The sequence below is a fragment of the Chiroxiphia lanceolata genome, chromosome 10 (assembly GCF_009829145.1).
Source record: "Chiroxiphia lanceolata isolate bChiLan1 chromosome 10, bChiLan1.pri, whole genome shotgun sequence".
NCBI classification, from domain to species: Eukaryota; Metazoa; Chordata; class Aves; order Passeriformes; family Pipridae; genus Chiroxiphia; species Chiroxiphia lanceolata.
The window spans coordinates 20,607,588-20,634,419 of NC_045646.1; the positions used below are offsets into that span (position 1 = coordinate 20,607,588).

At 39.0% G+C, this 26,832-nt stretch overlaps 1 protein-coding gene across 4 annotated transcripts in view; it reads left to right on the forward strand.

Annotated features, from left to right (window-relative positions):
• Window positions 1–26,832, forward strand: part of PIK3CB (phosphatidylinositol-4,5-bisphosphate 3-kinase catalytic subunit beta) — a 288,112-nt gene that overhangs the window by 223,724 nt on the left and 37,556 nt on the right. For 2 of the 4 annotated variants that reach the window (XM_032697650.1, XM_032697649.1), the window contains 5 exons: window positions 3,751–3,841; window positions 7,751–7,869; window positions 18,579–18,764; window positions 21,349–21,574; window positions 24,188–24,411. In XM_032697650.1, the coding sequence (XP_032553541.1) occupies window positions 18,612–18,764; window positions 21,349–21,574; window positions 24,188–24,411 (603 nt within the window). In that variant the 5' untranslated portion in view covers window positions 3,751–3,841; window positions 7,751–7,869; window positions 18,579–18,611. Of the gene's footprint in view, window positions 1–3,750; window positions 3,842–5,925; window positions 6,021–7,750; window positions 7,870–18,578; window positions 18,765–21,348; window positions 21,575–24,187; window positions 24,412–26,832 lie in introns of those variants that run through there. The other 2 variants (XM_032697652.1, XM_032697651.1) reach the window with 2 other exon arrangements.

Genomic DNA, 26,832 nt, shown 5'->3' on the forward strand with positions numbered 1-26,832 from the left:
ATGTAGCTGGAGGTAAACTGCATTTGTTAGATGCTTGAATTTTTCCTTCTTCAGCACAAGAAATATCCTTAGTGATTACTTTTAGTTTCAGATAGTATTTACTGTGTACATGATGTTAGTGATGGAATACTGTTGATATTTATCGTGTGGTAATATTTGGAATCAAACAGCAAGTTGGACTGCAGCAGCATGTCTTTGAAATAAATTTAGATAGACACTATTGTGTTGGGTTCATGGTCTCTTGCAACCCACACTTTGGAGTTTATTTTAATCATAAAGAATGAAGCCTTTCAAGTGATACCTGGAGTAGAGTGGGCAGTTGCTTCACAATATGACTCATAATAATTAATTACTGAAAAATTGTTTGGTTTTACTTTTTAACTCAACTACTGTGTTCTCATTTATATGAATTTAAATATGAGCACAACAGAAAGCAGAATTTGGGAACTAAATAGAAGTAAATTTTCGTAGACCATATTAGGCATTTAACAGAACATAAATAGGAAGTGAAACATCAGCATATGAAAGTAGTGAAGAAAACAGATTACACAGAAGAGATCACAAGAAACAGAAGTCATGAGTACTCCTACCAATAATGTAATTGTAATTGTAACTAATTGTAATTGTAATAAGATCTTTGCAGAGCCAGGATGCAGATTCACTGTTTTATTTCTCTGTTGAAAGTGCAGGTAAATATTTATTCATTTAGTAACTTTTGGGTGGAACCAGCAGGGTGTTTTTGTGTTTTTACATCTCTGACACAGTAGCGAGTAGAGAATGCATCAACAATAAGGGCTGTGTTCAGTTGTCCCTGAATTCTGGGGAAATGCTGAGTCAGTGAGACCTGAGCACTGTGAGTCTTTCAGAGTTTAGGACAACCGGAGAGAAATCGTGGAGAAGGACTTCATAAACTTTAGAATGCCTGGAAATGGCCTTGAGCTCATTAAATGAATATAAAATTTCTGTATGAAAAATGATGGTGTGGGGGTAATGTGTTCTGTGTTAAGCCCAGTAATTTACTAGATTCAGAGGTATGCTTCAAAACAAAAGTGTGGGGCATAATTGTCTTGTGATAGAGAACCAAAGAACCAGTGCTTCACTGATATCCCACAGGTACAGGAATTGCCGTGCTGCTGGCAATTAATGCCCTCCTCCCCAAGACTTCTGTTTTCAAATACTGCTTTAGAGGTAATGGGAATCCATGCAGAATCAAATATCTTATTCCTGCTTGCAATCTGTTTTAGCGTTTGAACAGCCGAGTTCCAGTAGTGTGACTGCTGAGGGGGCGTGGTGATTGCAGAGCGCTGGGTTGGCACTTCATGGACTCTGCAAACATCCCTGTCGATGTCACAAGGGCTTGTGCAGGGTGGTGAATTTGTTTGCACCTGCCTAAACTGCTCTTCAGTGGTTAGGTTGGCTCAGCTTCCAGCCTTTGAGCTTCACCTTGTGTGTCTGTGCGTGTAGGTGTGGATTTCTTGGAAGAGGAGCACGGCTTCTAATTCTTCACTTCTGTAAGCCAGATGTAGTGAACCAGATTTAGAAAAGCTGCAACACTGGCCTTGAGATGCGAGTGATCTCTGGGCCCTGGGAGGAGTTATGTCTTCACATGGATGAGTTTGTTCAGTCTAAACTATTTGTTTCTTTGTCATCAGCTTTGGAGCTACTGAACCAGTTGGGTAATCACTTGTGCCCCACGCTGGATCGGAACTGGAAATGAGCTGGAAAGGGTTGCTCACTTGACTCCGTGTTTATGCAGCAATATAAAGCAAATCTAAGCACTTGTTTGTGAGTCATCTGAAATCATAACAACACTGCTGTTTTTATAAAATGGTCACGTGCAGCCTAGAACTTTGTGCTTTTTGAACTGCAGAGTACCCTCAGACCCAGTACATTTTCCAGCCCAGAACCTCTCCTAGGATTTTTCCTTATTCTGCAGTTGCCATTAGAAGTTGTGAGCACTGGCAGTCAGCCCTCTCCAATGCTGAGGGCATTTGCAGGTTCTCCCACTAGCAGAGACCTTGTCAGTCTTGATCTCAGCACGCTGCTCTCAGATGAGAGAATGACTGGCTGCCTGGCAGAATGTGAGAGGAAAATCTGTCATCTACTAGTCTTTTTGTTAAGCTTCATTAACAGTGCTGTGTTCCCCTTCTGCTTTGCCCAGAGGTATTTCTTTTGAAGCTGGCAAAGCAGGAGAAAAACAGTTGAATCGTCCTGGGAAAATAAAAATAAATTATTTTTGTTTAGGTTTCTCTTTGTTGATCCTAGATCATGCAGATGATTCCTTGCCATCTGGAAGTATCTATTCTTTGCTCCTTTAGTTTAAGGTCCTTCATTTTCCAGTGCCAGTAAGAGCCCACAGTCTTTTGCTTTTGTGTTAACTTTATTGTAAAGACAAAAGATTGTCATTTGCCTCACAGCTTCACTCATATTGAGTTCTAAGCTACAGTTAGTAGGAGGGTTACTGGGTTACTTAACCCTGAGCACCATCATAACTGTGAAAGGGAGACACACCCCACCCTCCCAAATAAATTCAAGTGTCAGTAGCTGGCACCCTGTTAGAATCACAGAATGAATTAGAGTTAATCGGAAAAGACCTCTGAGATCATCAAGTCCAACCCATGACTGAACATGGCCATGTCAGCCAGAGCAGGGCACTGAGTGCCACGTCCAGCCTTTCCTGAAACACCTCCAGCGATGGGGACTCCACCACTGCCCTGGGCAGCTTGTTCCAGTGTCTGATCACCCTTTGTGTGAAGAAATTCCTCCTAATGTCCAACCTAAACCTGCCCTGGCACAGCCTGAGACTAAAAGCAAAACTTTTAGTCTCAAAACAAACAGTTTTGAGATGGTGTGTCTCCAGACCTCCCAGTTGGAGGCCAGAATAGACCAGTTCTGTTAATCAGTGTGGCCAAGGCTGAGATGTTGTTTCAGGGAGTCCTTGTATCTCCTCTTTGGGGCTCCTCTCTTGCGGCAGCCGGTGGCAAGTTCACCATAGAGCAGGATCTTAGGGTGGTTGGTCCTTCATCCTGAAGATGTGCCCTGCCCAGCACAGCTGTGTTCTCAGCAACATGGCCTCAATACTTGTGACTGCTGCTTGTTCTAGAACAGATGTATTGGTCTGTTAGTATTAGTCTAATACATAACCAAGCAAAAAGAAAGATTTATTATAAAGCATATTAGTATGTGATTGTGTGAGTATAAATTTGTTTTAAACAAGCCTGTTGGTCACTGAAGGGGATTTCAGAGGGGAGCCATGGCTTTGTGAGGCTGGCTCTCTGGGAAGAGGGAACAAGGCTTCCTTACAGGGTGATTCACAGTAGTTGAGTACTGAGCTCCTGCTCTGAATCACCCACTGGATAAGTATAATTATGATACTGAGTTCTTCTTAATGAAGATATGTGATTGAATTTAGGTTCAAATCATGTTTCTAACTGTTACCTATTTAACTTAAAAAATAACACTGACCCATATGTTTAGCTATTCAAGAAAATGCTTTGTGGTCTCCATTTTGTCCATCTTGAGGAACAAGGAAGGCTGTAAACTGATTTTTAGTTCTCTTGTTTTGAACTCCTTTGGCTTACAACTTGGTGTTCTGCAATTTCTGTCTCTACCTTGTTTGTTTCTGTGGCTATTCTTGTGTGATGAGAGCTTGTAGCTCTATACCTGTTTTCTTTTAGTTAAAAGATTTTGTGCAAGATAGGTGGGTTTCACATTTCAGAGAAGCTTGACTTTTTTTTTTTTTATTTAAAGGATATTATGGTTTTTTGACCAACCACCAACACCTGTGAAAGCAGAACACAAAGAAGAATGCTGCTGTCTGTGTAACAGTATGCTGTCCATGGTCAGTAAGATATTTTGTCTCTTGATATTACTGCAGAAATAAGTACCACCTTTAAAAGGTCAAAACTGGTCTGAGCTGTTGAAGAGACTTTGGGCACTGCATGATTAGGATGGTTGTTATGTACAGTCCTACTGTTTGCATCAGTCTGAACACAACACTGTGTAATACATAAGGAATGTTTTTTTCAGATCTAGGCTTTAACTCACATTTTTGAATATGCACTCAGGTGTACAGTAGGTGGAAGCTGGAGGTTGCTGTGATTTAGCCAGATGTGCACTGCTGCAAGTTTGTCTTTTCCTCACTGTTTTAGTTCCTGGGCTTGGGTTGTAATGGCTTAATTACTGATTGTGAATGTTCTTGAAGAATTTTGTGCCTATGGTTGAAAGTTAAGATTTAAGGAGACTGAGTTGATTTATATTTTTCAGTATTTTCTTAATTTGAAGACATTTGGTGTTTTTACTGATGGTTAATCTTTTTCTTGTCTCAGACTTGGTGTAATGGTGAGGTTTTTCATTGCCAGTTGGATGCTATAGCAACTAATTTAGCTTGACACTCACTTGTCCAGTCTTCAGTGCTGTTGAGAGCATGAAATGCTCGACAGCTTTGAGGCAGAACTGTGAACCAAAAGCAATGAAATACCCTAATTGTGCCCTTCTCTGTGTATCACTTTCCTAAACATCTGCTAGTGCTCTCCTGATGTCCTCCTCCAGTGCATTCTTCCAGAGCCAGAGATACTCAAGAAACTGGTATGTCATGTCATTCAACCCACTCAGAGTTCCTTATCCTAAAGAAACCCAGAGTATCCTCTCCAACAAATGATTCCTTGTGTGCTCTGGCAGAATTCACAGAGCAGCCTGTCTGATGGGTCTAGAAATTGTTATAGGGTAGAAGACCATAGGGCCACAATTAGCCTACTAATTTCCATGTAGTATCTTACATTGCTTAATTTTTTTTTCCTTTTTTCCCCCTTTTTCCCTGTCTTTGTGAGTGGCCTATTTCCTTGGCTTGTAATTGTTTCTCTTTTAACATTAGATGCCACAGGGGAGTTTCAGGCAAAAGCTTCTTATACATTTTCCCCTTTCTTTACTTGTGGTACAATTTTTTTTTGGTCTTGCATTCATAAGTGTTTCTGTGGACGTAGAGAAGCACAGAGGGTAGGTGGAGAACTGTAGTTTGATTGCCACCACACAATTTGACCATGCCTGAATTACTTCATAAGATTGTTAATGTTTTAGAAAAAAACAGTTCCGATTTACATAAAATCAGTATCTATATAATAAGGGTGTATCTAGAAGTATCTGTATAATAAAGGTGTAACTAGAGGATTCACAAAAATTATTATTTTGCAAAATACAGTTTCTCATGCTGAAGTTGCAAGCTGAAGTAGAATAGGATTTCTTGGTGGGTACTGTCAGTAGAAGTGGTATGGGTGTGGACCCAAGGGCAAGTGCCCAAGGTGGTTTTGTGTTGTGTTTTTGACTGAGCTCGCAGTCAACAGACCCATGAAGGAGGCCCTGTTGATAATGGCCAGGTGACAGTTCTATTTTTACCACATTCCCCAGACTCATGCAATGGAGAAAAGATATGTGCTCATTAGAGTCCAGTTTGTGTTCACCACTTGAGGCAGTTGCCTCCAGTCTTTCTGACTTTTACACTCTTCCCAGAGATCATGCTGACACATATCTGTTGTGGTTGGAGTCCTCACTGGCTGTTTATGGCCAGCTGAGTTTGTACCTTGATCTGTTGGCTGATACAGTCACCAGCCTTTGAAAAATTCTCCCCTCAGTTGTTTGAAGGTAGAGTTTGAAAGTAGAGGTGGTCCCAGCATATGAAAGGCTGACCTGTGAGAGACTGGCCCTGGTGTGATCTGCAGTACATTGGTACCACCTCTCTTAACCCCTGTCCTGCTGGTCTGAAAAGTAAGGAAGGTTGGTTAGCAAGGAAAATAAAGCTGCACAGCCATCCTCTAATGAAGGATTTGTTTCTTGTGCTTGAATACAGTAGTGGGCAATTTGTCTGCATATATTAGGAATTTTTTAAGATCTGGAGGGCTGGGTGTTCCCTTACAGTTGGCTCTAGAGGACCAGCAGGAAGCCTGTTGTCAGTGCCATGTCTGATCTGCAGTGGAGGTACAAAGTGCTGTGAGAAGAGGAGAAACAGGACTGGGAGCTGTAGGGAGGTGACCAGAAATCTAGCAAGAGACTAAGGAGAACACAGGAACTGGGACAGGAGCTGTTACGATGTACTGTTTTGTTAAATGTGTGTGATTTATGGTCCTTAGATATTTTCTGGTCTCCCACCATCTGATTTGTCACCAGGTGTTAGCCAGAGACCTCTAGAAAGCTGGGATGTCCAATTTAGTTAAAATAGTGTCCTACTTCTGCCACAGGCTGTGGTACTTCAGTCCTACACTGTGTCCCCTGTTTGAGGGGCCACAGATCATGCAAGTTTGCTTCCTCAGGTGGAAGTTGTGCAAGTAATGACTCCTAGCTATAGCATGATGCATTTCACACCCCTCCCAAGCTCCTGCCTGTTGACCAGGAGCTTTTGATTCTGATTTTTCTGATTCCACAAACACAAATATTGACATGGCTGGAAAATCTGAATTCCAGGCTGGTACTTCACTGTATCTTTGTCCTTGCAATTTCCAAATCACCTAGGACTGCCTTCATTTTCCTCTAGCCTTTCTTTTTGCCTGTTGCCTGCTGTAGGCTCCTAGACTTTAACCATGAGAAGTTTCTGAACTAGTTTGTACCTTGGTAAACAAATCAAATACCTCAACTTTGTGTGTGGATTGGCTTCTTGCATATGGGGTGAATGAACCTATTTCAGAACAACACCTTTATGCACCATAAGGTTGTTTTCAAAAGGTTATGTGTGGAGCAGCAACTTAATTTTTTCCAGACTTAAGCAGGTGGGGCAGCAACTATTTTTCCCTCAAAGCCACTGAAGAATCTGTGTTGCCTCAGAGTGCTCTACACACCAATTCCTGGAGGAGTTCTGCTCTGTGTGGGCCAGGGGCACTGACAGCCCTCACTCCTGGTCACTGTGCTGAGTTCTTACAAGCACAGTGGGGCCTACTCAGTGTGGTTTAGAAAAATAATTGTTTATGGGAAGAGGAGCGTAGCTACGTGCCTTGTGCTTTGTGGCTTGGCCTGCAAACCTGTAGATAATATCAGTGCAAACTGATAGTACTGCTTGGTGCTCAAGGGATTTGAAACAGTTTTTATTTCTCTTTACTGAGAGCCTGATTTGCAGGGTGATGTCTTGGCTCTGTGGAGATATTTTATCCTGTGCATCTGCAGCGTGTTGGTCAGAGGAGACCTACTGAACCTTTCTTGGGCTATGCTGAAATATGAATAGGAAGATGGGATCACTTGTGTCATCACCTCAAATTCTCCTCAGTAGAACTATAGATGACATTACACTTTTAAACCCAAGCACAACAAAAAGCAAACCAAAATCAGCTTGCAGCCAGGGTAAAAGAGAAAATGTGCTAAGGAGAATGAAGGCAACTCTCTTGGCTTTTTTTTTTTTTTTTAACTACAGTGAGTGTCTGTTGGTCTGATCCAAATTGAGTGTGCAAAAATTTAAAAATATTTATAGTAGCTAAATATGTTTTTGACTAATTCATTATTACAATGCCTATATTACTAGAATAAATGGCATATTCTAATTATTAGTTCCTTTCCTTTTTTTCTTTCTGGTAGTAGAGGGTTTGCAGATTTGACATTCATTTAATTGTTAGGTTGTGTAATGGAACTGTGGTGCTGTAGTATTTGAAGACATTGAAAATGTGTGATAAATTAGGTATTTCTGCATAAAAAGTTGATGGAGTGTATAAACCAACTATAAATTGCTGATTTTCTCATTTGGTCATTTACATTATGTCATGTTTTACTTTTTTAGGTCACATTTAGGTCGTCTTGTGGAATCTTACAAAGAAACAAGGGTAATAGTAAGAAAATGATGTTTAATAGAAGTATCTTCGCTACACAGTCAGATTGAAACAGGAAAAGTTCTTTGGAGTGAGTATTACAGGGTGGGGATTTTTGGTGGGGGGAGGTTGTTGTTGTTGATTTGGTTGGGGGTTTTTTTCCCCCTATAAAGTCAGTATGTTTATTAGGCTATTATTGTATTTAATTTTGTTATGGTTGTATTAAAAAATAAATCAGTGACTCCATACTAATTTCAGTTGGTCAGCTGGTAATGGACTCTTATGGATTCTTATTGAAGCAACTTCCATCTTAGAATCAGTTATATCTTGTGAAATTTAGATGGGCTTCAGATTTTTCTCTTGGCTGATGTGTGTTCTGGCTATGGTTTTGAGCAGGGAGTGTTCTAGATTAGATGTAATTACATATAAACACTTATTTGCTGGCAAAAGTCAAACCCCTGCTTGTATCTTCCAGGGAATTTGAAAGTACAATTTTTTTTGCCTGTAACTTTTTATTCCTCACACTTTCTGACTGACTTTGATATTGTTGTTGTCAGTATTTTAATATTTATCCTGTACTGCAGTTCCATCATCCATCAAAATTGCATGAGTCTTCAATTTATGGATCTCAGATACATCTTTTCTTCACAGTTTCTAGTTAACTTGTAGATTTTGTGAATTCTAGGCTGAGACACGTGTCTCATTTATAATAAAAGAAGCTTTGCTACCTAGCACAGGGACTGGGGATTGTACCTTTTACTACTAGATACCCAAACATTTATATACTGATACAGTACAACTCTTAATTTCTGTCTACTTCACATGCTTGAGATGGGAAAAGGAATCATTTTTCTGTCAATTTGTTTGCATCGGATTGTAAAATCTTTAAAAATATTCTTGTAGAGGTTGGCAACTGGGGGGAAAACTGCATATTCTGATGCAGATTTTACTCATGCTGTGTGATTATGTGAATGTGATTCTGCAGGAGTAACTGGAAATACACCTGAATGCATAGTTGGGAACTAAAAATACCTGGCCACTAGAACTGAAAGGAGGTGAACAATGGTTTTAGTTCAGAAGATGTGTATTTTGGCATATTGCTTTATTACTAAGAGGAAATGACTCCTCTGAGCTTCTTCTTTTAAAAACGGATGTGTACATGGTGTCATAATTAGGGTAGAAAAATGTCTGTGAAACCTACATTAACCTACTCAGATAAGCTAAACTTTTCATACTGAGTGTTTTTTCCAGGTTGTTTTTAACTGGCAGAATAACACATTTGGATTGATAACTTTTCCTGCCTTAAAAAAACCCCATACAATTCAATTAAACGTGGATTTAAAAAAGTTGATGTGTGTTAGTTCCCTTTCTGTAAGTACTTGAAACAAATGCTACAGTTTTTAGTCAGCACACATATTTGCCACAGTTCCTGATCTAGGCCATGTGTCAAGTGACTGGTAAAGACACTCATGAAAGGTTCTTCCAGTTCCTGATATTTGAATTCTGACCTCTGAAGTTTTCAGGAATTGTGTTGTATGGAGTTATTTGAATTTTACTGACTAACTAGACAACACAGTAGAAATACAAGCACCTGTCACAATATCTAAATAGAATAATACCTATTTGCTGCCCAAACACTTAGTTTGACAAGTTAATTCTTGGCTCTGGTAATCAAGTCACCAAAACAGATGGACAATAAGATTGAAACTGAGCTCTCCAATCAAATGAAATGAAGAATGTCCACTGAAGACACCTTTAGTCATTTTAAATCACTGTATTCAGGCTTATGCCAGGCACAGAACTTGCTCAGGTGTTTAGTTACCAGTAAACTTGGGTTTCCTGCCCTCCCCTTTTTTATTTTTTTTTAAGAGACTGAGAATTCAGATGGTAGAACCTAAAACTGATTTTAATTTGTCCTTGTCAGGGAAATGTTTTGGAACTCCTTTTGAGTTGGACACTTGTGTGTGCTTGTGTGGATTTCAATCATCACAAAGTATTTTCAATTGGAATTTTTCAGTAAAGCACTAAAAACATTAAAATGAAGTCTGAGTAACGTCTCTATTCACAGATAAAAGCCAGATGGGGTTGTCATGAAGTCTTAAAAGCAGATGCCAAGTCTCACAGGTGGGCAAAAGTAACCTCAGGCCCCAGTCAGCTCCCAAAGGCACCTGCTTAAGGCTCCAAGGGTAGCAACATTTCTGGGAGACTGTGAAGCCTCTATCCATGAAGACTTTAAAAATTAGCTGTGCAAACTCTTAAGAAACATGCTTAACTTCCGTGTCAAAACTAATCTTGGGACCAGCTGACTCCCAGAGGTCCCTTTCAACCTAAATTAGTCTGTGATTTTTAGATAATCTTAGTTATTTTTGGTCCTTATGGTGGATGACCAGGGCTGCTTTTGGCTTTACTGCCATTAACTTCATGACAAAAGTGTTGGTTGTGCAGATTTTTTAGAGTTATTTTTTCCTACCAATTCAGCATTATATTTCAAGTTGTCTTTGTAAAAAAGTTTCATGAAAAAGTTGCGTAAAATACGTCTAAATATTTGCATTAGACTCAAATTGTTGGATTTCCTTCAGTGCTTGTTCAGCACTGAACAGTCCTGTTCATAACACAAATGGTTGTGAATCTCTGTGGTGTGGGATGCTGAAGCTGGTGTTGGAAGAAAACTAACTGCAAAAATCCAGACCAGATTATCTAAGAAACCAACCCAATCAGGAAGAATGTCTAGTGATGAAGCATGTAAAATGCTTTTTTAGGTTTTTTTTCCTTTAAAGGGCATCTTTCTGTCTTTTAGGATCCATGGCATCTCTGAGACTTAAGCACAGTCTGCTTATGTGGTTGTTCTGTGTTTCGGTCTGTGTGACCCCCTTGTAGGAGAAGATTTTACTCCTCATTAATTTTCCACAGGTTTTAATTATTTCACTGTTTTACTTCTCTTTCTAGATATGTACAATCAGTCTGCTGAAGAATAAGTCTCTTTCCTAGAGGTTTTGATTGAAATATCAGAAATAATTGAAAAGTGAATCTTTTTAGTCCCTGTGTGAAGAGGTGTCTATATGTAGGAAATCCTCAATTTCTGGTTTTAACTATTTTTATAGTAGGAAGTAAACATAGCTCATAATTTAGAGATGTAACATTTTAATAGCTGAAGGAAAAAGTTAGGGAGTCACCTGGTGAGATTTGATGGTCTAGGTCCATTTGTACAATTCAAAAGGAGAGGCAATATTAACCATTTATATTTTTAAATGGCTTGTAAGTGGAATGTTTCCTTTGTGTTTACAGTGGAACAAGAAATTACTGTGAGTGGTAGAACAGGCAAGGAAATGCTGGAGAGCAGAACTAATACTGGTTTAATATTTCCTAGTTTTGTTGTTAGACTATGAAGAATCCTCATACAGTTCTTTGTTAGCAGTGGGGGGGACAGGGACCCTACAGTTTACTTAGTACAGTAAATCAGTAGAGGCACAACTCCAGATGATTAATGCACCTTTTCAGAACATAGTGGAGACATTATAAAGTTGTTTGAATAATAGCTTGGGCTGCTAAAAAGCCAGGCCTTTAGGCTGTAGCTTTGCCTACATTTTTTAAAATGAGCTTAAGAGCTGTGAAGTGGCAAACCAACCCTGAGGCTGGAAGAAACCATCACTACCACTCCTGTTGCTCCTGTTTGCACCTTCCCTTTGCTGGCACAAGCAGTTATGCAGCTTTGTAGGAAACTCTCTGACTCACCTGTGTTAAAATGACATCTTTATTCTGGGTTACGGTTCAGCTCTTTCTCCTCCTTTCCCATTCAGTCCTTTTTGTTCCCCTGTGCCACCTCCATTCACCTCTTCTGATAAGATTGATTTTTGTTTGTTTGTTTAAAATATCCATGTAAGCATTCCATCATTTAAATGTTTAGTGTAGCATTAGAACTCAACATACCCTAACATTTCATTCTAATCTTCCTCTAGTACAGAAAGTATCTACAATGATCCACAGTATCAGAAATGAGTTCTCTGTGTTGTGAACTATCCAGGTCTAATCTTTCCCCAAATCTTTGGTCTCAGCTCACTGTCCTGCAGTGTGCTATACAGAATGCATTGGTGCTCATATCAGGGCCCACTCTGCCTGCTGCTCTTTAAAACCTTCCAAAATACCTGAGAGCTGATTAGAAAATTCCCTAAAGCTGAATCTACCAGATATGTTCTCCCAGCTCAATTGACATAGAAAACTGAATTATTTGCCTGGGCTTTTTGTTTCATTTGAGTTTTTCTCCTTCTTATCTCCCTTTGTTGGTTAAGGTGTCAAATGAACTGTTACTCATATGACAGTGCTTTTCTAATCCACTGTTTTCTTCCATTTCTTTATATTCCCTCCCATCTTGACCATGCAGAACTGCATTCCAGTGAGCTGAAAGATATTTTCTCACAGTGGCCCCAGCTTCAGCATGATCCAGAGATTAAATGCTTCTGAAGACAATTTCAGACAGTAACACTGAAATCTGAAAGGAGGTTTTTTTTCCTCACTGCAACTCACTTTAATTGCACAAAGATGGCCTGAAACTCCTTATTTTTATATCTAAATTTAATGTATCTATACGGTGATTTCAAGGTAGAGCAGAGAATGGTTGTGAATTAGCTGTGAGAAGCTGTTATGTTATTGTTGTGTTTTTGTTGTTATGAGTTATGTACTGGCAGTGAATTGTCAGAAGTCTATTAGAAGCCTGGGGCTTAAATTGTATTCACTTGTTTAGTTCATCATGAATATTCTTTGGAGGAAGCAGAAAATGAGTTTACTTGCCTGAGTATAAAGTAATGAGATGTGAGAGTGTCCTTTTATCCTCATTGCTCAAACCAGTTCTGATGAATCTTCAGAGTCTGGCATACCGTTTTTAATAGTGTCGTTCTCTACCTGTAGACTTCCTTTCCAGGAAAAAGCCTCTGAAGACAATAATCTCATGTGTAGCTAGTTTTAAAACTATGCTTCCATTGAATCATAGAATCATTTCCATGAGAAAGGCTGACTAGAGGTAGTCTAATCAAACCATCTGTTCAAGTTGCTTAAAATTTGATTAAATTTTAATTTGAAACCAGTTAACGTGTCTGCATTTTTTTTCATATCTCTGAGTCCTGTATAAGGCAATTGCAAATTCAGCATTTCTTGAAAACTGGGCCACTCTTATTTAGAGGCATTAATATCTGAGTAGAAACTTCATTCATTGTGACTTTAAAATCTTGACTTGAGTGCCTAATGGGCACAGCAGAGAAGTAAAGCTACAGGAGATGAACAGACAAAATAATCAGGGATCCTGGAAAAAAAAACCCCTTATTAAATTCTTCTTGTTTGTGAATAATTTGCTATATTTCATGAGGAGAATCAAGTTCAGATTCTCTCATAGCTGAGAGACCACTCTTGCTACCAATCTGAGCACTGTGAGGGAATGAGGCCTTTAAATAAGGCCTTTCATGTTTTCTATACATAGATATTTTTAGAAAGCTAAATGGTGATATTTTTATTCTGATTTTTGGAGGAATCCTGACTAAATGGACACTTAATTTTCCATTCCATGGGGCCAGCTCATGTGGTAGTTTAACTAAACTGCTGGGAAATATTTGCAGTACCACATGATCTTTAAAAATAACTTCCCAGGCTACTTCGTAGATGTCTTGAATTCTTAAAATCTTTGCTATTGTAGATAAATGACCATGACATTTGTGGGGTGGAAAAATCTTAGCTTTGCTGATTTAGTCACTTGTATTTATAATCAGTTGATTGTATTTAGACTTGTAAGCAGTTTAGATGGACATTCACCTGTGCAGCTCTAAAAGGCCAGAGCCTTGAGTGGGTTCATTCTTTAGGGCTAAGTAGGAATTTCAGTGGCATGGTATGTAGTAAAAGAGAATAAACTTTAATTGTCAGTGCACTGGATGCCATCTTTAACAGAGGGTCACTGTTGGTCCTGTGTGAACTGTGAGGGACAGGGAACAGAAGATGCAGTTCTTAGTGGCCCGTGCATTGCTCAGCATCGGTGCTCCTGTCACGTTAAACCTTCAAGCAGAAGCTTGGTTGCAATTCCAACGTGGAGCCTGATTTCATCCCTGTGACTGCTGCCAGAGGGTAAGGGCTGTGTTCTCACCCCACCTTGGTTTCAGATAGAGTGCCTGCTTGTCCCAGGGTGAGGCAGGCCCTGGGCTGATGGAGAAGTGGCAGTGTTTGTTTATATTGTTTTCCCATTGTGTGCCCTGAGCTGGGAGCAGGGATGGCCGGGAAGGGAAAAGCTGAACAGCACTGCTGTTGGCTGTGGGCTGCCCTCAGAGTGAGCTGTGGGTACGGTGGCACCAGGGGGACTTAGCACAGTCGAGCTGGTGTCCAAAGGATCCTGTTGGAGTCACTGTAAATCCAGTTGGACTCTGAGCAGCGCATGGAAACTTCTGCCTGTGCCTTGGCTGCAGTACTGCCTTGGGCCTGTAAGCTCAGGGGCTGGGGCAGCACCCAGGAATTCATTATTTTAGGAATACAAGAGGATGTAGTTCTGTGAAGCTATGAACTGGCACCCTGATCTAATCTATATATTTGACTTCAAAGTTTTCAAAAGATATCAGAATTTTTTCAATTTTTCCTTTAATTTCTCTTCTTCCCCAAAGGCCTCTTAAGTTTCATAGGACATAAACCTTCCTGCATATTCTGACTCCTTTCCCATCTTTCTGCAAGATTCTTCTCCCTTGCTTGTGCTCAGATACTTCATTTATAGCTTGCTCATCTTTTCATAACACCAGATGTTTACGTAGTTAGAAAAATTATTACAATGGTTATATTGTGGAAATGCTTAGAGTTTCTCCTAGTTAGACTACGTGATATGCTGCTGCTGTTTCCTACAAAATTACTGTGGTCAGATTGTCACTGGTCTGTTCTGGACAGTAAGATACTGTTCAAACACTGCCCTTTTCACTACTGCAAGACTTTTTTTTTTTTTTTTGCCCCTTGAGTGCCACATGACAGAGCAAGCAGTAGATAAAGAGCTGTATTGAACACAGTGGTGATCGTCTTGAATGTGGTGCTCAACAGTTGTAACAACTTTGACATAAAGCAAAAATCTGGACAAGCAGAGGGCTCTTAGTTTTTTATAAGCAGAACAAGCTAGTTTCTGGTATTTGTCCTTTATGTAAATATTCGTATTTTTAGTGAAAAGAAAAGTAAATCCAGGTTTATATTTAATCTGAAGAGCTGTAGATACTTATGTGCCCTTAAAATGCATCTGTGTTTGGAAGAGATGATGTAAAAGAAACTTATTTCCTAAGGAAAATTACTTTTTAATACACAAGTGATCCTCCCCCCCAGGTTTCTCCTGTCTGTTTGGGATTATAGCATATTTATTCCATCCTGAGAGAGCTGTGACCACATGTCAGGGGTGGTTGACATCATTTCAGATGTATGATATCTCTTCTAAAGACTTGTCTGAAGACAAGATTTTTTTGATGCTCAGGAGAATAAATGCTGTGAGAGATAACGGGGCATCAACATTTTCCTCTGATGTTTATGATCACCAGCTTCCTTGCAGCTACTTTTATTTGTGTTTTATTAATATTCTTTTTGATTATGCTTCGGGATAATGGATTGCATGTTGCATGGGATTTTATGTTGATGTTCTTTTAATAACAGAAAAAATAGACCTCAAAGGATGACTGATAGCGGATTTGTGGTGAGTTCAAAGTGAAGGACTTAATGACATAGTGTGAGTTTTCATAATTGGTGCATTCTTCAAAATGTTGGTTTCAGAAGAACTTAGCTGACACAGATTAATATTGACTGTTGATGACAATCCAAGTGGATTTGGCTTTTCCAACCTAATTGATTCTGTGATTCTGTGGTACTTTTTAATTCTAAGTCTTTTGCTGATACGATCAATTATTTTCAAAGGAAAGTTCATGACATTGTTACTCCATGTCTGATGTTTTGCAGTGCCTTCAGACAGGCTCTCTTTTTCTGAGCATGTTCTTGTGTGGCTCTTAATTTCAGGATAACCTTAGGAACTCTCCTGTACTCCTCTGTCTTTTGTATCTTCTTGGTCAGTGCTGTTTTACATCAGATCCTTGCACATCCTGGATATAATTCCTTTACATGCGCACACTAACTACTTGGCACAGGTAAAATTGATTTCTCCAACTCTTGCAGCAGTGGTGTGAAGCCTTTGCAGCAGAGTGCTCCTGGCCTCTCAGTGATGTCCTGAAGTAGTTGTCATGATGGAATTGAGTTTGGCATAAACTAGTCTTGCCTGCCTTCTCAGCAAAATGGGATCAGAGTCTGAGTGGGTGGCTTAGTAAGGGAACTCTTGCCTAGAGATGATAATTCCTTTAAAAGACCAAATGATACCATCCAATTGAGAAATCTTGTTGTAAGGCTTCTTGTTTGAGGACATTCAATAAGTAAATACAAAAATGAATGTTGAATTTTCTTTTTCTTGTTCTGCAGATATTCTACTCTTCTATGTTTTGTTTCTTTCCTTTAGTCTAAGCAACTCTCAGAACTGAGTAGGGGTTGAGCAGTTTTGAGTTCCAGTGTGTGTGTATGTGTACACACATGTATATGAATCTGAAACACACAGGTTAAACTTTAGGGAAAATTTACACTTTTTGAATGCTGTCTATAAATACTACATACCTGTGCCTTAGAAAAGCATTTTGTACTGGGCTTTGCTGCTGTGAAATTCAAAGTTATTTGAGTAGCCAAGATTTGAGTAGCTGTTTTAATTACTTCCTTTTTTTGTATGTGAAGTTGTTGTTACTGTGGCAGTAGGCAAGAATAGCTATGAGGTTAACAGCCTGAAATAGCTTTTTATTATTATTTTAATTGTTGGGATTTTTTTCCTTTAGCTGGAAGTTGTTTAAAATGTCTCCGGTGTTGTTGCTCCCCATCCAGATGACTTTGTTTCAGTTCCTAGATGTGATATTGTAAATTAGTCACTGGTGCCACTACATGTCACAGTTTGGGCCATGAGTCATTCTCATAGCCACTGTGGGTTTACCATTTCTCAGGATAAATACTGGTTCTCTCTTGACCCCCCCTGATGTCACTGGTGGGTCAGAAATAGGGTGCTGACTGTACAAGATGCTGATCTGCTTCCTTGAGGAAGGAAATATTAAGTAAGTGCCTGAAAGCAAGAATAGCTTCCCAGCATGCTCAGGCTGGCATGATGGCTGTGCTTCCCTTTTTAATGGAAAATGGAAATTTAAAAGATTCTGATGTGTGTGTTGGAAGCTCATAATTATAAACAAGAATCTTGTGAAACTTTATAATTCTCTGTGTTGTGGTGCTCCAGGGTGTGGGGCAGCATTTGTAACTCTTGCCTCTTTGAACATTTTAAACTCTTGTTGATGCACTAAAGTGATTCCACAATTGCAAATGTGGAAAAACATCTGAAAGGGGATGAAAATTAAAAAAAAATCATATGCTGAAGTAAACCAGGAATGAATTATGAACTAAATAACTACATAGAACAGATTAATGGTTTCCTTGCTGCTGTACCTGTCAAGTAATGTTTTATAAGGGCAGTACCACTTTATTTTAATCTGATGACCACATAAAATAACTGAAAATATACTGTGTGTGCATCCAAGTATGAAAAATGTTTAGTAGTATTGTTTTTCTTGGACTGCTAATTTCAGTTACAACAGAACTGCAGCCAGGATTTTATGGGTAGAAGGAACTGGATGGAGGAAAAGAAATATAGCATCCTATTTAAATAGTAGCTTGTTAAAGATCTCCTGATTAGTAATGAGGAACTACACAATTTCTCTAGGTTTTCTTGGGTAGATGCTGTGTTATTCCAATAATGTAATCTATGTTGCATGATGGGATTACATTTTATTTCTTTTCTGTATGAGGTTTAGAGCTCACACACCATGCTAAACTTTGCATGCCCATTAATGAATGAATCCATTTGTAAAATGTGGTAATTCAGGTAAAATATCTTCATATCTGATTTGTTATTTCACCAGGTCTGCACCCTCACCCCCAGTTCTTTTTGGTTTGATTCAATTCAATCAGTGTAGTGGTTGAAGAGAAAACTCCTTAGAGAAGAGTAATCAAAAAAGAAGACCTGGAAGGTCAGAAAAACTGGTGGTAGCACTGAGTAAATAAAACTGTCTGGAAATGCAAAGGACAGGTAATCAGGGGGGCAGTGTAGTGAGCTGAAGTACATCCCAGAGTTCCCTCCTACCCTGTAATGGATGTGGTTTGCACAGTGGGTTGAGTTCATAGGGGATGATCTTTCTTTAAGGGTGAAAACAAATTGAGATAAGTGTCTTTAGAGGAAAATGTCACTTCCTAATAGAGTTGAAGATGTTTTTCCTGCTAGTCATAGAGACTTTCAAGTTGAATATGTCACTGGCCACATCTGTGGGCAACTAACAGGAAACTTGCAAACAATAAAATAATGAAACTGCTCATGTTTTTATATGAAATATTGCCATGTTTCATCCAAGAAGCTTACTTTGATTGTGTTTTATGCAAGTAAATTTTTAGGGAAAACCTGAAATTAATTTCTACCTTTGTTTTAGCTAACCTCTAATTACTTAGGTTTTTTTCTTATTACTTCGTCACAATGATATAAACATCTCAACGATAGTGCTTTACCTTTAAATAACATTAATGACTAAAACTATGCTTATGTGTTTGCAATACTGGCATTTGAGACCCCAGACTTGTAAGCTGAGCTGTACAAGCAGGACTTATACAAACTTTCCAAAGGCTTTAAAATGTGTGTCTAATTATAAAAGGTTAAATATACTGAATTTTAATTTTTTTTTTTCCCCTAAGGCCACGTGGTTATGATATCATTGAGATTCCATAATGCCTCCTGCTGTGACAGACAGTCTTGACATCTGGGCAGTGGATTCACAGATTGGTGCTGATGGCTCAATATCTGTGGACTTCCTGTTGCCCACTGGAATCTACATCAACCTGGATGTCCCTCGAGATGCCACCATATCTCATATTAAACAGGTAGTGCCAAATGGGCAGTTAACTTAACCTTTAGCTTCTGTTAGGTGTGAGTACTGTTTCTGATTTTTATGTGCCTTTTGGCAAATCCAGTAATGAGTTTGAGTAGGCATAAAAATAATGTGTTGAAGGCACATGCACAGCAGATTGACTAATAAAAATATATATGTATATGGGAGTTTGCAAGGGCTTTGGGCAGATGGCAAGGTTTGGAGACGTTATTCCTTGCTGATAGTTACAGTTCAGCAGAGATTAATAGCTCTACCTTAACACTGCACTGCTGCTCTAAATCTTTTTTCTAACACATTGGTAATACATTGTTTATTGATCTAACATTTCTCTGATTAGTGTGTCTAATTAGTATAGAAGTCATAGATTGTGCTCCTGCTTCTTTTGATGGATACCAAAGCCTGATGCTTTAAAAAGTCTGTCTGCCATTTTTTAAAGGTTTTATACAAGTTAGGGCATCATTTAAAATCTGAGGGAATATCTAAATCAAAGGGGAGAGCATAAGGAAATAACCAGAGATATTAAAGAACAATCTACTGACCTTTCATCAGACAATGGCCATGTGGAGACATTTAGACAGGGCAGTGAGTGAATTACAACACCAAGTGATCTAATCCTTGAGCATAATAAATTTCTAAAAGAAAATAAAGAAGTGTGATGTCTCCTTCCATTGCATTTTCTGGTAAATAAGTATATTGTTTTTAAGGCCTATTCGGTCTGACAGGATTCACTTGTTTATAGACTTTATTTTCTTTGAATCAGTAGTAGCTTCATATAATTTCTTTTACATCGAATTTGAAACTTTCCAGACACTGAAGTATTTTCTCAGGCAGTGGACCACTTCAGAAGAAATTGAAGTGATCCAAGTTTTGTGCTATACTCAAGTACTTGAAATAATTCTGATTGGAAAAATGTCATTAAAAGGGTAACCTGGGCAACATAACAGGTTAGTTGGTGAGTAAGATAATGGAATAACTGATAGTGATTTCAACTGCTAAAGAGTTTAAAAAAACAAGCATGTAAGTGACAACAATAAGGGACTTGAACTAAGCTGTCAGGTTTTCTTGATAGTTGTGGCACATTGAACTTAGCATGCTATAAACAGGTACTGTTGATATTTAGCTGTTTTTTTCAAAGAAAAGGAATGTTGATCCTAACTACAGAGGTCTTTCCTGGAAATCACTGTATTTGAAAACAGAACAGTAATGAAGACTTTGATGGCAAACTGGATTAGCAGCTTTGCTCCCACCACGTTGCTGTGGCAAGGCATAGGTTGGGGACTCTTGGATATATAAATAGAGGACTTGAGAGCAAATATAAGGAGTTTATCTTGTACATGGAATGGTTACAATTAAAATAAGGGGGGGGAGTAAAATAGCCAATTATTTGAAGGCTGAAGAATTTTTCATTTCTATGGAATTTTCAATTTTACCAGGCCATGCTGTGGGTGATGGACAGTGTCTGCTTTCAGTGAAAGCCAATTTCAGAGACTTCATGGCTTTGTAAATTTTGTAATCATGAAGTCATATAAGAAGTACCAGTAGCTGGAAATTGAAGTTGCACAACTCAGGAGGAGAGGCAATAATAGATTTAATCTTTTGATACCTTTGAAACTGGTATTTTTGCTCAACACCAAAGATAGCTGCTGGATTGAGCTCTCACTCAGCTATGCAGAATACACTGGAATACATTTCTGGCAGACAGAATTCATTGTTACAAGTGTGTGAAATGTATGCAGATGTGTTCAGTTCCACAAAAGCAGTTTGGTTCAGCTGCAATTATTTGAGAAGAGGTTTTTGCCATTGTATTATTGCTCCTGCAGCTCCTGTTTTGAAAGAAGCTTGAGAAACTAATCCATAAAATGCAAACTTGTAAAATAAGGACAAAAATATTCTTGCAGATAAAGATTTGAGTAGTATTTAGGTTGGGAGAACTTACTGTACTTACAATTTTGATTTCTGCCAAAGATTTGTACTTTACAAATAAATTTACTTCAAGCTTCTCCAGACAATGTGGTTTTTTTGTTCAGGAATTGGTTTCATAGTGAGAACTTCTTGTCTATATATTACAATAATTACTGGAAAAAGGAAATACAGATGTGTCTTGAGGAAGAAGGATTTTGATAGGAAGCTGTAGGAATGGATGGAGGAGAGCAGCAGTTTGCTGGTTGGTGTCAAGAGTGGCTGGCTCCAAAATCCAAAATAAGTGCTTTGTTAACTGTGGTGACAGCCCAGGTGCTGCAACTTCACTGCAAAAAGGACTGTGCTGGGGAATCCAAGGATAAGGATCAGGATGAGGACTAGTGCTGCCCTTCTCTCATCACTTCATTGTACTTATCCCCTGGGTATTTTTTTGCCCCTGGGATATTTATCACACACGTTGCTACATAAAAATAACCTCAAGGTGGAGACTACAAACGAGACAAAGTAGATATATAATAATATACACAGAGATAAAAATGAACCAAGTTAGCAAACATGCTACTTTTCATGTTCTTTTGGGCACACAAATGGAAATGCCCTACCATATGTCCATGCTTTCTTGTTTTGTTTCATTTTCTTACCTGTTTTCATTGCAGCTGTTATGGAAGCAGGCACATGCCTATCCACTCTTCCACCTCCTCATGGAGATTGACTCTTACATGTTCTCATGTGTGAATCAGACTGCTGTACATGAAGAATTAGAGGATGAAACCCGGAGACTTTGTGATGTTAGACCCTTTCTTCCTGTCCTTAAACTCGTGACAAGGAATTGTGATCCAGGAGAAAAGTTGGATTCCAAAATAGGTGTCCTCATAGGCAAAGGTAAATGCATTTAACTTTTTTTTTTTTTTTAAATAAGGGTAAACTTTGTTGGTTATGAGGATCTTTATTGGGCAGGTAAAATATATTAAAAATATATTAAAATATTTCTAAAAATTTCTCTTAAAAATTCAGTATTTCCCTTTCTCAAACAAATACTGATGTAGTTGGAAAGGATTTAAATGCTCAAGATGAAACATGAAAGTTGTTTAAAGCTACTTTCTATATTGCATTTCAGCACTATATTGTATTACTACATCATTCAAGAGAAAATTTTATTTTGGTAGATGAGGAGAAAATATTTTTAATTTTATTATTATTACTAAGTGAAGAAAAGCATAATCCTTGAACAGTGCTATCATGAATAGCTCAACAGTTAACTGATTACACAGAAGGAACTAGAATTATTATGATTTTATTACATATGGTGTCTGAGTTGGTTAACAATATGATTCTTTTGTTGCTCTCACTTGTGTCACTGATTTTCATCAAACAATGAAAAGCTATTTTTAAAGGTTTCACAGTAACTTATTCTTGATGTTATGTCAGAATTTTCAGCTTTTAAATCTACTCTGCTTGGTTATACAATCCAGACTGACAGGGTGGTGTGAGGTCATACCTCTTGTTTTAGAACAATGAACCATTGTTAGGTCCCTTATAAAGACTGCAGGTTTTGTTTAGATTTCAGCAATACACTGTCTGCCTGTTTGTTAGAGCCAACAATGGGAACAGTTAGTCAGTTTAACCATTCTGACAGATTCTGACAGATTCTGAGAGATTCACATTCTGTGACTGAATATTTGGCTTATTACAGCTGTGTGTGGCCCTTCCTTCTGCAGCCCCTTCCCTGTACCTTAGCAGTGGGGAAAAAAGTGTTCCTGTCTGAGCTTCTGTACTTAGTGTTTCATTCTAAAAAGGTGTTCAGTGCTCTGTGTGATTTGGACAATGTCCTTCCAAGTTCAGGAGAAAAGATAAACACACTTGCAGGCCCTACATATCCTGAAGTACCAAGGAGTCACAGCTGTGTGGACTCTCCATTATAGAAACATAGAATAGTTTGGGTTGGAAGGACCTTTAAAGCTCGTCTCATTCCAACCCCCTGCAGTGAACAGGGACATCTTCAACTAGATCATGTTGCTCAGAGCCCCATCCAACCTGACCTTAAATGTTTCCAGGATAGGGCATCCACCACCTCTCTGGGCAACCTGTGCCAGTGTTTCACCACCCTCATTGTGAAAAATTTCTTATTTATGTATCATCTACATCTACCTTCTTTTAGTTTAAAACCATTATCCTATGTCCTGTTGCAACAGGCCCTGCTAAAAAGTCTGTTGTCAGCTTTCTTATTGGCCTCCCCTTTAGGTACTGGAAGGTGCTCTAAGGTCTCCTTGGAGCCTTTTCTTCTCCAGGCTGAACAACCCCAACTCTCAGCCTGTCCTCAGCAGAGGTGGTCCAGCCCTCTGAGTATCTTTATGGCCTCCTCTGGATTCACTCCAGTAGATCCATGTCCCCCTTATGTTGGGGGCCCCACAGGTGAACACAGTATTCCTGGTGGGGTCTCACCAGAGTGGAACCTCACGGGCTGACCATGCTGCTGGTGATGCAGCCCAGGACACCTTGGCTTTCTGGTCTGTGAGTGCAAATTGATGGCTTATGTCCAGCCTGTCACCCACCAGCACCCCCAGGTCCTGCTCAGCAGGGCTGCTCTCGATCTGTTCATCCCCAGCCTGTGCTGATACCGGGGGTTGCCCCAACCCAGGTGCAACCAGCACTTGATAGTGCTGAACCTCAATGAGATTCCCATGGGCCCACTTCTCAAGCCTGTTCAGGTCCCTCTGGGTGGTATCCTGTCCTTAAGAGTGTCAACTGCACCCCTCAACTTCGTGTCATCTTCAGGTCTGCAGAGGATGCCCTCCATCCCTCTGTCTATGTCATTAATGAAGATATTAAATAACACTGATCCCAATACAGCCTCCCGAGAGACTCCACTTGTCACTGATGTCCATTGGGACTCTGAGCCATTGATTACCACCCTCTGGGTGTGACTGTCCAAAAAAGCCCTTATCCATTTAACAGTCCACTCATCAAGTCCATCTCTCTCCAATTTGGAGAGAAGGATGTTGTGAGAGACCGTGTCAAAGACCTTACAGAAATCTGGAGAAGTGGCATCCACAGTCAATCCCTTGTCCACTGATGTAGTTGCTCCATCATAGAAGGCCACTAGGTTGGTCAGGCAGGACTTGCCCTGTGAATTCTCTCTTCACGTATTTTGGAAAAGGAACCTGACTGGTCTTGGGTTGGCTGAAATTTCAGTCCTGCCATTTTGATCCATTTTGATCCAAGAAGAAGATTTTCTTTTTTGACTTTTAAACACAACTAGAAAGGATGATGTCATCTTTCTGTGGGATTAAAAAAAAATATTTGCAGACACTTCTTCTGCTCTGCAGTCTTTATGATGCATTTGCTGTGCTTTCTCTTCATTTGCTCTTGTGAGGAGAGACTTAAAACTTTCCAAACAGTATTAAAGTCAGGGTGAGCTTGGCTTTTCCATGTAATAGTACCTAAGAGACACATTGGTTCAGGTATACATCTTTTTGCTTGTTTGAATTCTTTCAGGTCTCCATGAGTTCGATGCCTTACAAGATCCTGAAGTGAACGACTTCCGAGCTAAAATGCGGAGGATCAGTGAGGAAAAGATTCAGTCCCTTGTGGGTCTCTCCTGGATGGACTGGTTAAAACACACTTACCCACCAGAGCAGGAACCTGTTATCCCAGAGAGCTTCCAAGATAAGCTCTACAGTGGAAATCTTGTAGTGGCTGTTCATTTTGATAATTGCCAGGTAGGAGTGGTCGTTCATCACATTTTGTGTCTGTTTTTACCCGGATCTGAGTTAGCGTGGGACTGATGTAAATGAAATAGAATACTGACATTGTGGTGTTTGCTTTAAAATGCAAATTCTATCACCAGGGTCCTTGACTCTTGAAAGAAAGTGAGAATGTGAACCTGCAGTTGAGAACTGAACTTCTAAAGTCAAATTACAGTTCTACTTCTCAAGGCAAAATGCACAACTTGTATATTCTATATTATTTCACATTTGTTTAAACATAAAACATGATTCAAAGTTGTCAGGACTATTTTTGGACAACTGTTACTGTGTTGCTTCACTAGCATTCAGTTTTAAGCTCGGTTCATCAGGGATTGCTGGTGAATTCAACACACTTCCCTCTATGTGTGGCTGCTTGAACATCTTTGGGGTTGGTCTGCTCATTAGGTTGAGCAATGCATTGAAAAAGAAAAGAATTAGTATTCCCTCTTCTCAAAATGCACAGAGACAATTAAAACACTGAGACTTTTTGTTACCTTTTTGTTTTGGCTAACAAAACTGTAGCTTATTTTCAAAATAAAACCCCCTTTTGTTTCCGCCAAAAAAACCTAAAATGTTTTAGCCTCACATTTTTTGATGTTGAAGTTGCTGTGATTCTGCTTGAGTCCAGCATTCCCATTAATCCTTTTTTCACTCTGTTCTTTTGGATAACTGTGAATGATCAGCATTGAAAACCTTAAAAATCTCACAAGTGTGTAAATACATCAGGCTTTTGACCCAGGTGCTAGATACTGATTTTCTAATAATTCAGATAATTTTATTTTCAAAACTGTGTAATTTCTAGTGCTGTCTTTTTAAACTTAAAAAAAAATATGGAAAGATCAAATCTGCCTTTGGGAACATTACCTATAGAGGTGCTTACTCTATGGGGTCACCAGTAACACCAGCTGATGTTAGGTGCATAGGTGTATTATAACAAAACCTTTTACAGTCCTCTTTGGCTTAGTAGAGACCTTGTAGTGATCCAGTAGTGAGAGTATCTGTGTGTTTGTCAGCTTTTATTAAGATACTGCATATATATGCATATGCTGACAGTACAGAAGCAGAGCAGAAGTTCATGCTGGTGCAGAATGTATTTGCCTGCTGCTATAATAGCTTAGGCTGCTGACATTTCAAATGTTTCAAATGCTTCTGCTGCCAGCTCTGACCTTCAGAACTATTAACAGTTCAAATCTGAGCTGCTTTTTAGAGCAGTAAACTCTGTTCCAGACCTTACTACTCGTACTGAGCACTGGAATCATCCTAGGAGACTGTTGTGGTCTTTTAATTCTTTCAGCTGTAAGAGTGAGAAAGAGAAAATACTTTTTTGTCTAGAAGGTGTGGGTGAGCTATAAGAACTCCCTGGTTATCTCTGGAGCAAGAGAGGCTGATCCTCATTTCTGTGACATATGTATGAAATCCTACAATTGGGAAGGAAGGCAACTGCCAGAGAGCGCCAGCTTTCTGGGAAGAAAAAGTGTTATTCCTTGTCTACCACTGCTAGGAGAAAGCCTTCACAGTGTGGCAGCTTTCTGAAAGGGGGAAGCTGTGGTGAACCATGCAGAAACTGAGAAAATACAGAATTAATTTAGCGTGACTTTAGCGTGGTTTTTCCATTAGGGCAGCTTGGCTTCTTACCAGTAAATGTCTATATAAATAAAGCACAATGCAAAAGAATGTAAGCCAGACAATACTTCACATTTGTTAATAACTGGGTTTAGGATGCTTACATCTTCAGAATTGTGTGTGTGTAAATAAAAAATAATAATATTAAAAAAAAAATCAAAAATACACCAAAACCTCAGAATTCCCTGAATCAACCTTTGCAAACAAGCTTGTGCAGAGCATAATGTGATAGATTAGGGGAAATGAAAGATTTCACAGATCTTTTACATTAGGAACTTGAAATTAATATAAAATTTTTTTTTACTTACAAAAGAAAGTAATTTCTTCCCTAATCTTTTTAGAGCACATTGAAATTAGAGTTACTTTGGAAATATACAAATAGCCTCTAAAGGTTTGATTAAAAAAATTCTTAGAAAATGCAGAGTCTTTGTGTGTTGTATTCAGAGTGCTACAGGTGTTGACTGCTACTCCTCTTTTCTGCTCTCCTCCTGGTTTGATGGTGGTTTTGTGCATTAATCACATAACAGTTTTTTCTGCTTTATTACTTGAAGTTTTCTTTTTCTTCTGAGTACAGTGATACTTAGAAAGAGGACAGATTGCTAGTGGCCAGAAACAAGAAAAATTAGCACATCTAGTACTGCTAAATACCTTGGAATGTGTGTATGATTTATTGTTCCCTCAGTCACATTCCAAAAGCAAGCTGCTGGATCAGTACACTGCTCTAAAAGTCTTTAAATCACTGTGGAATCAAAAAGATAAAGGTCTGTGTTC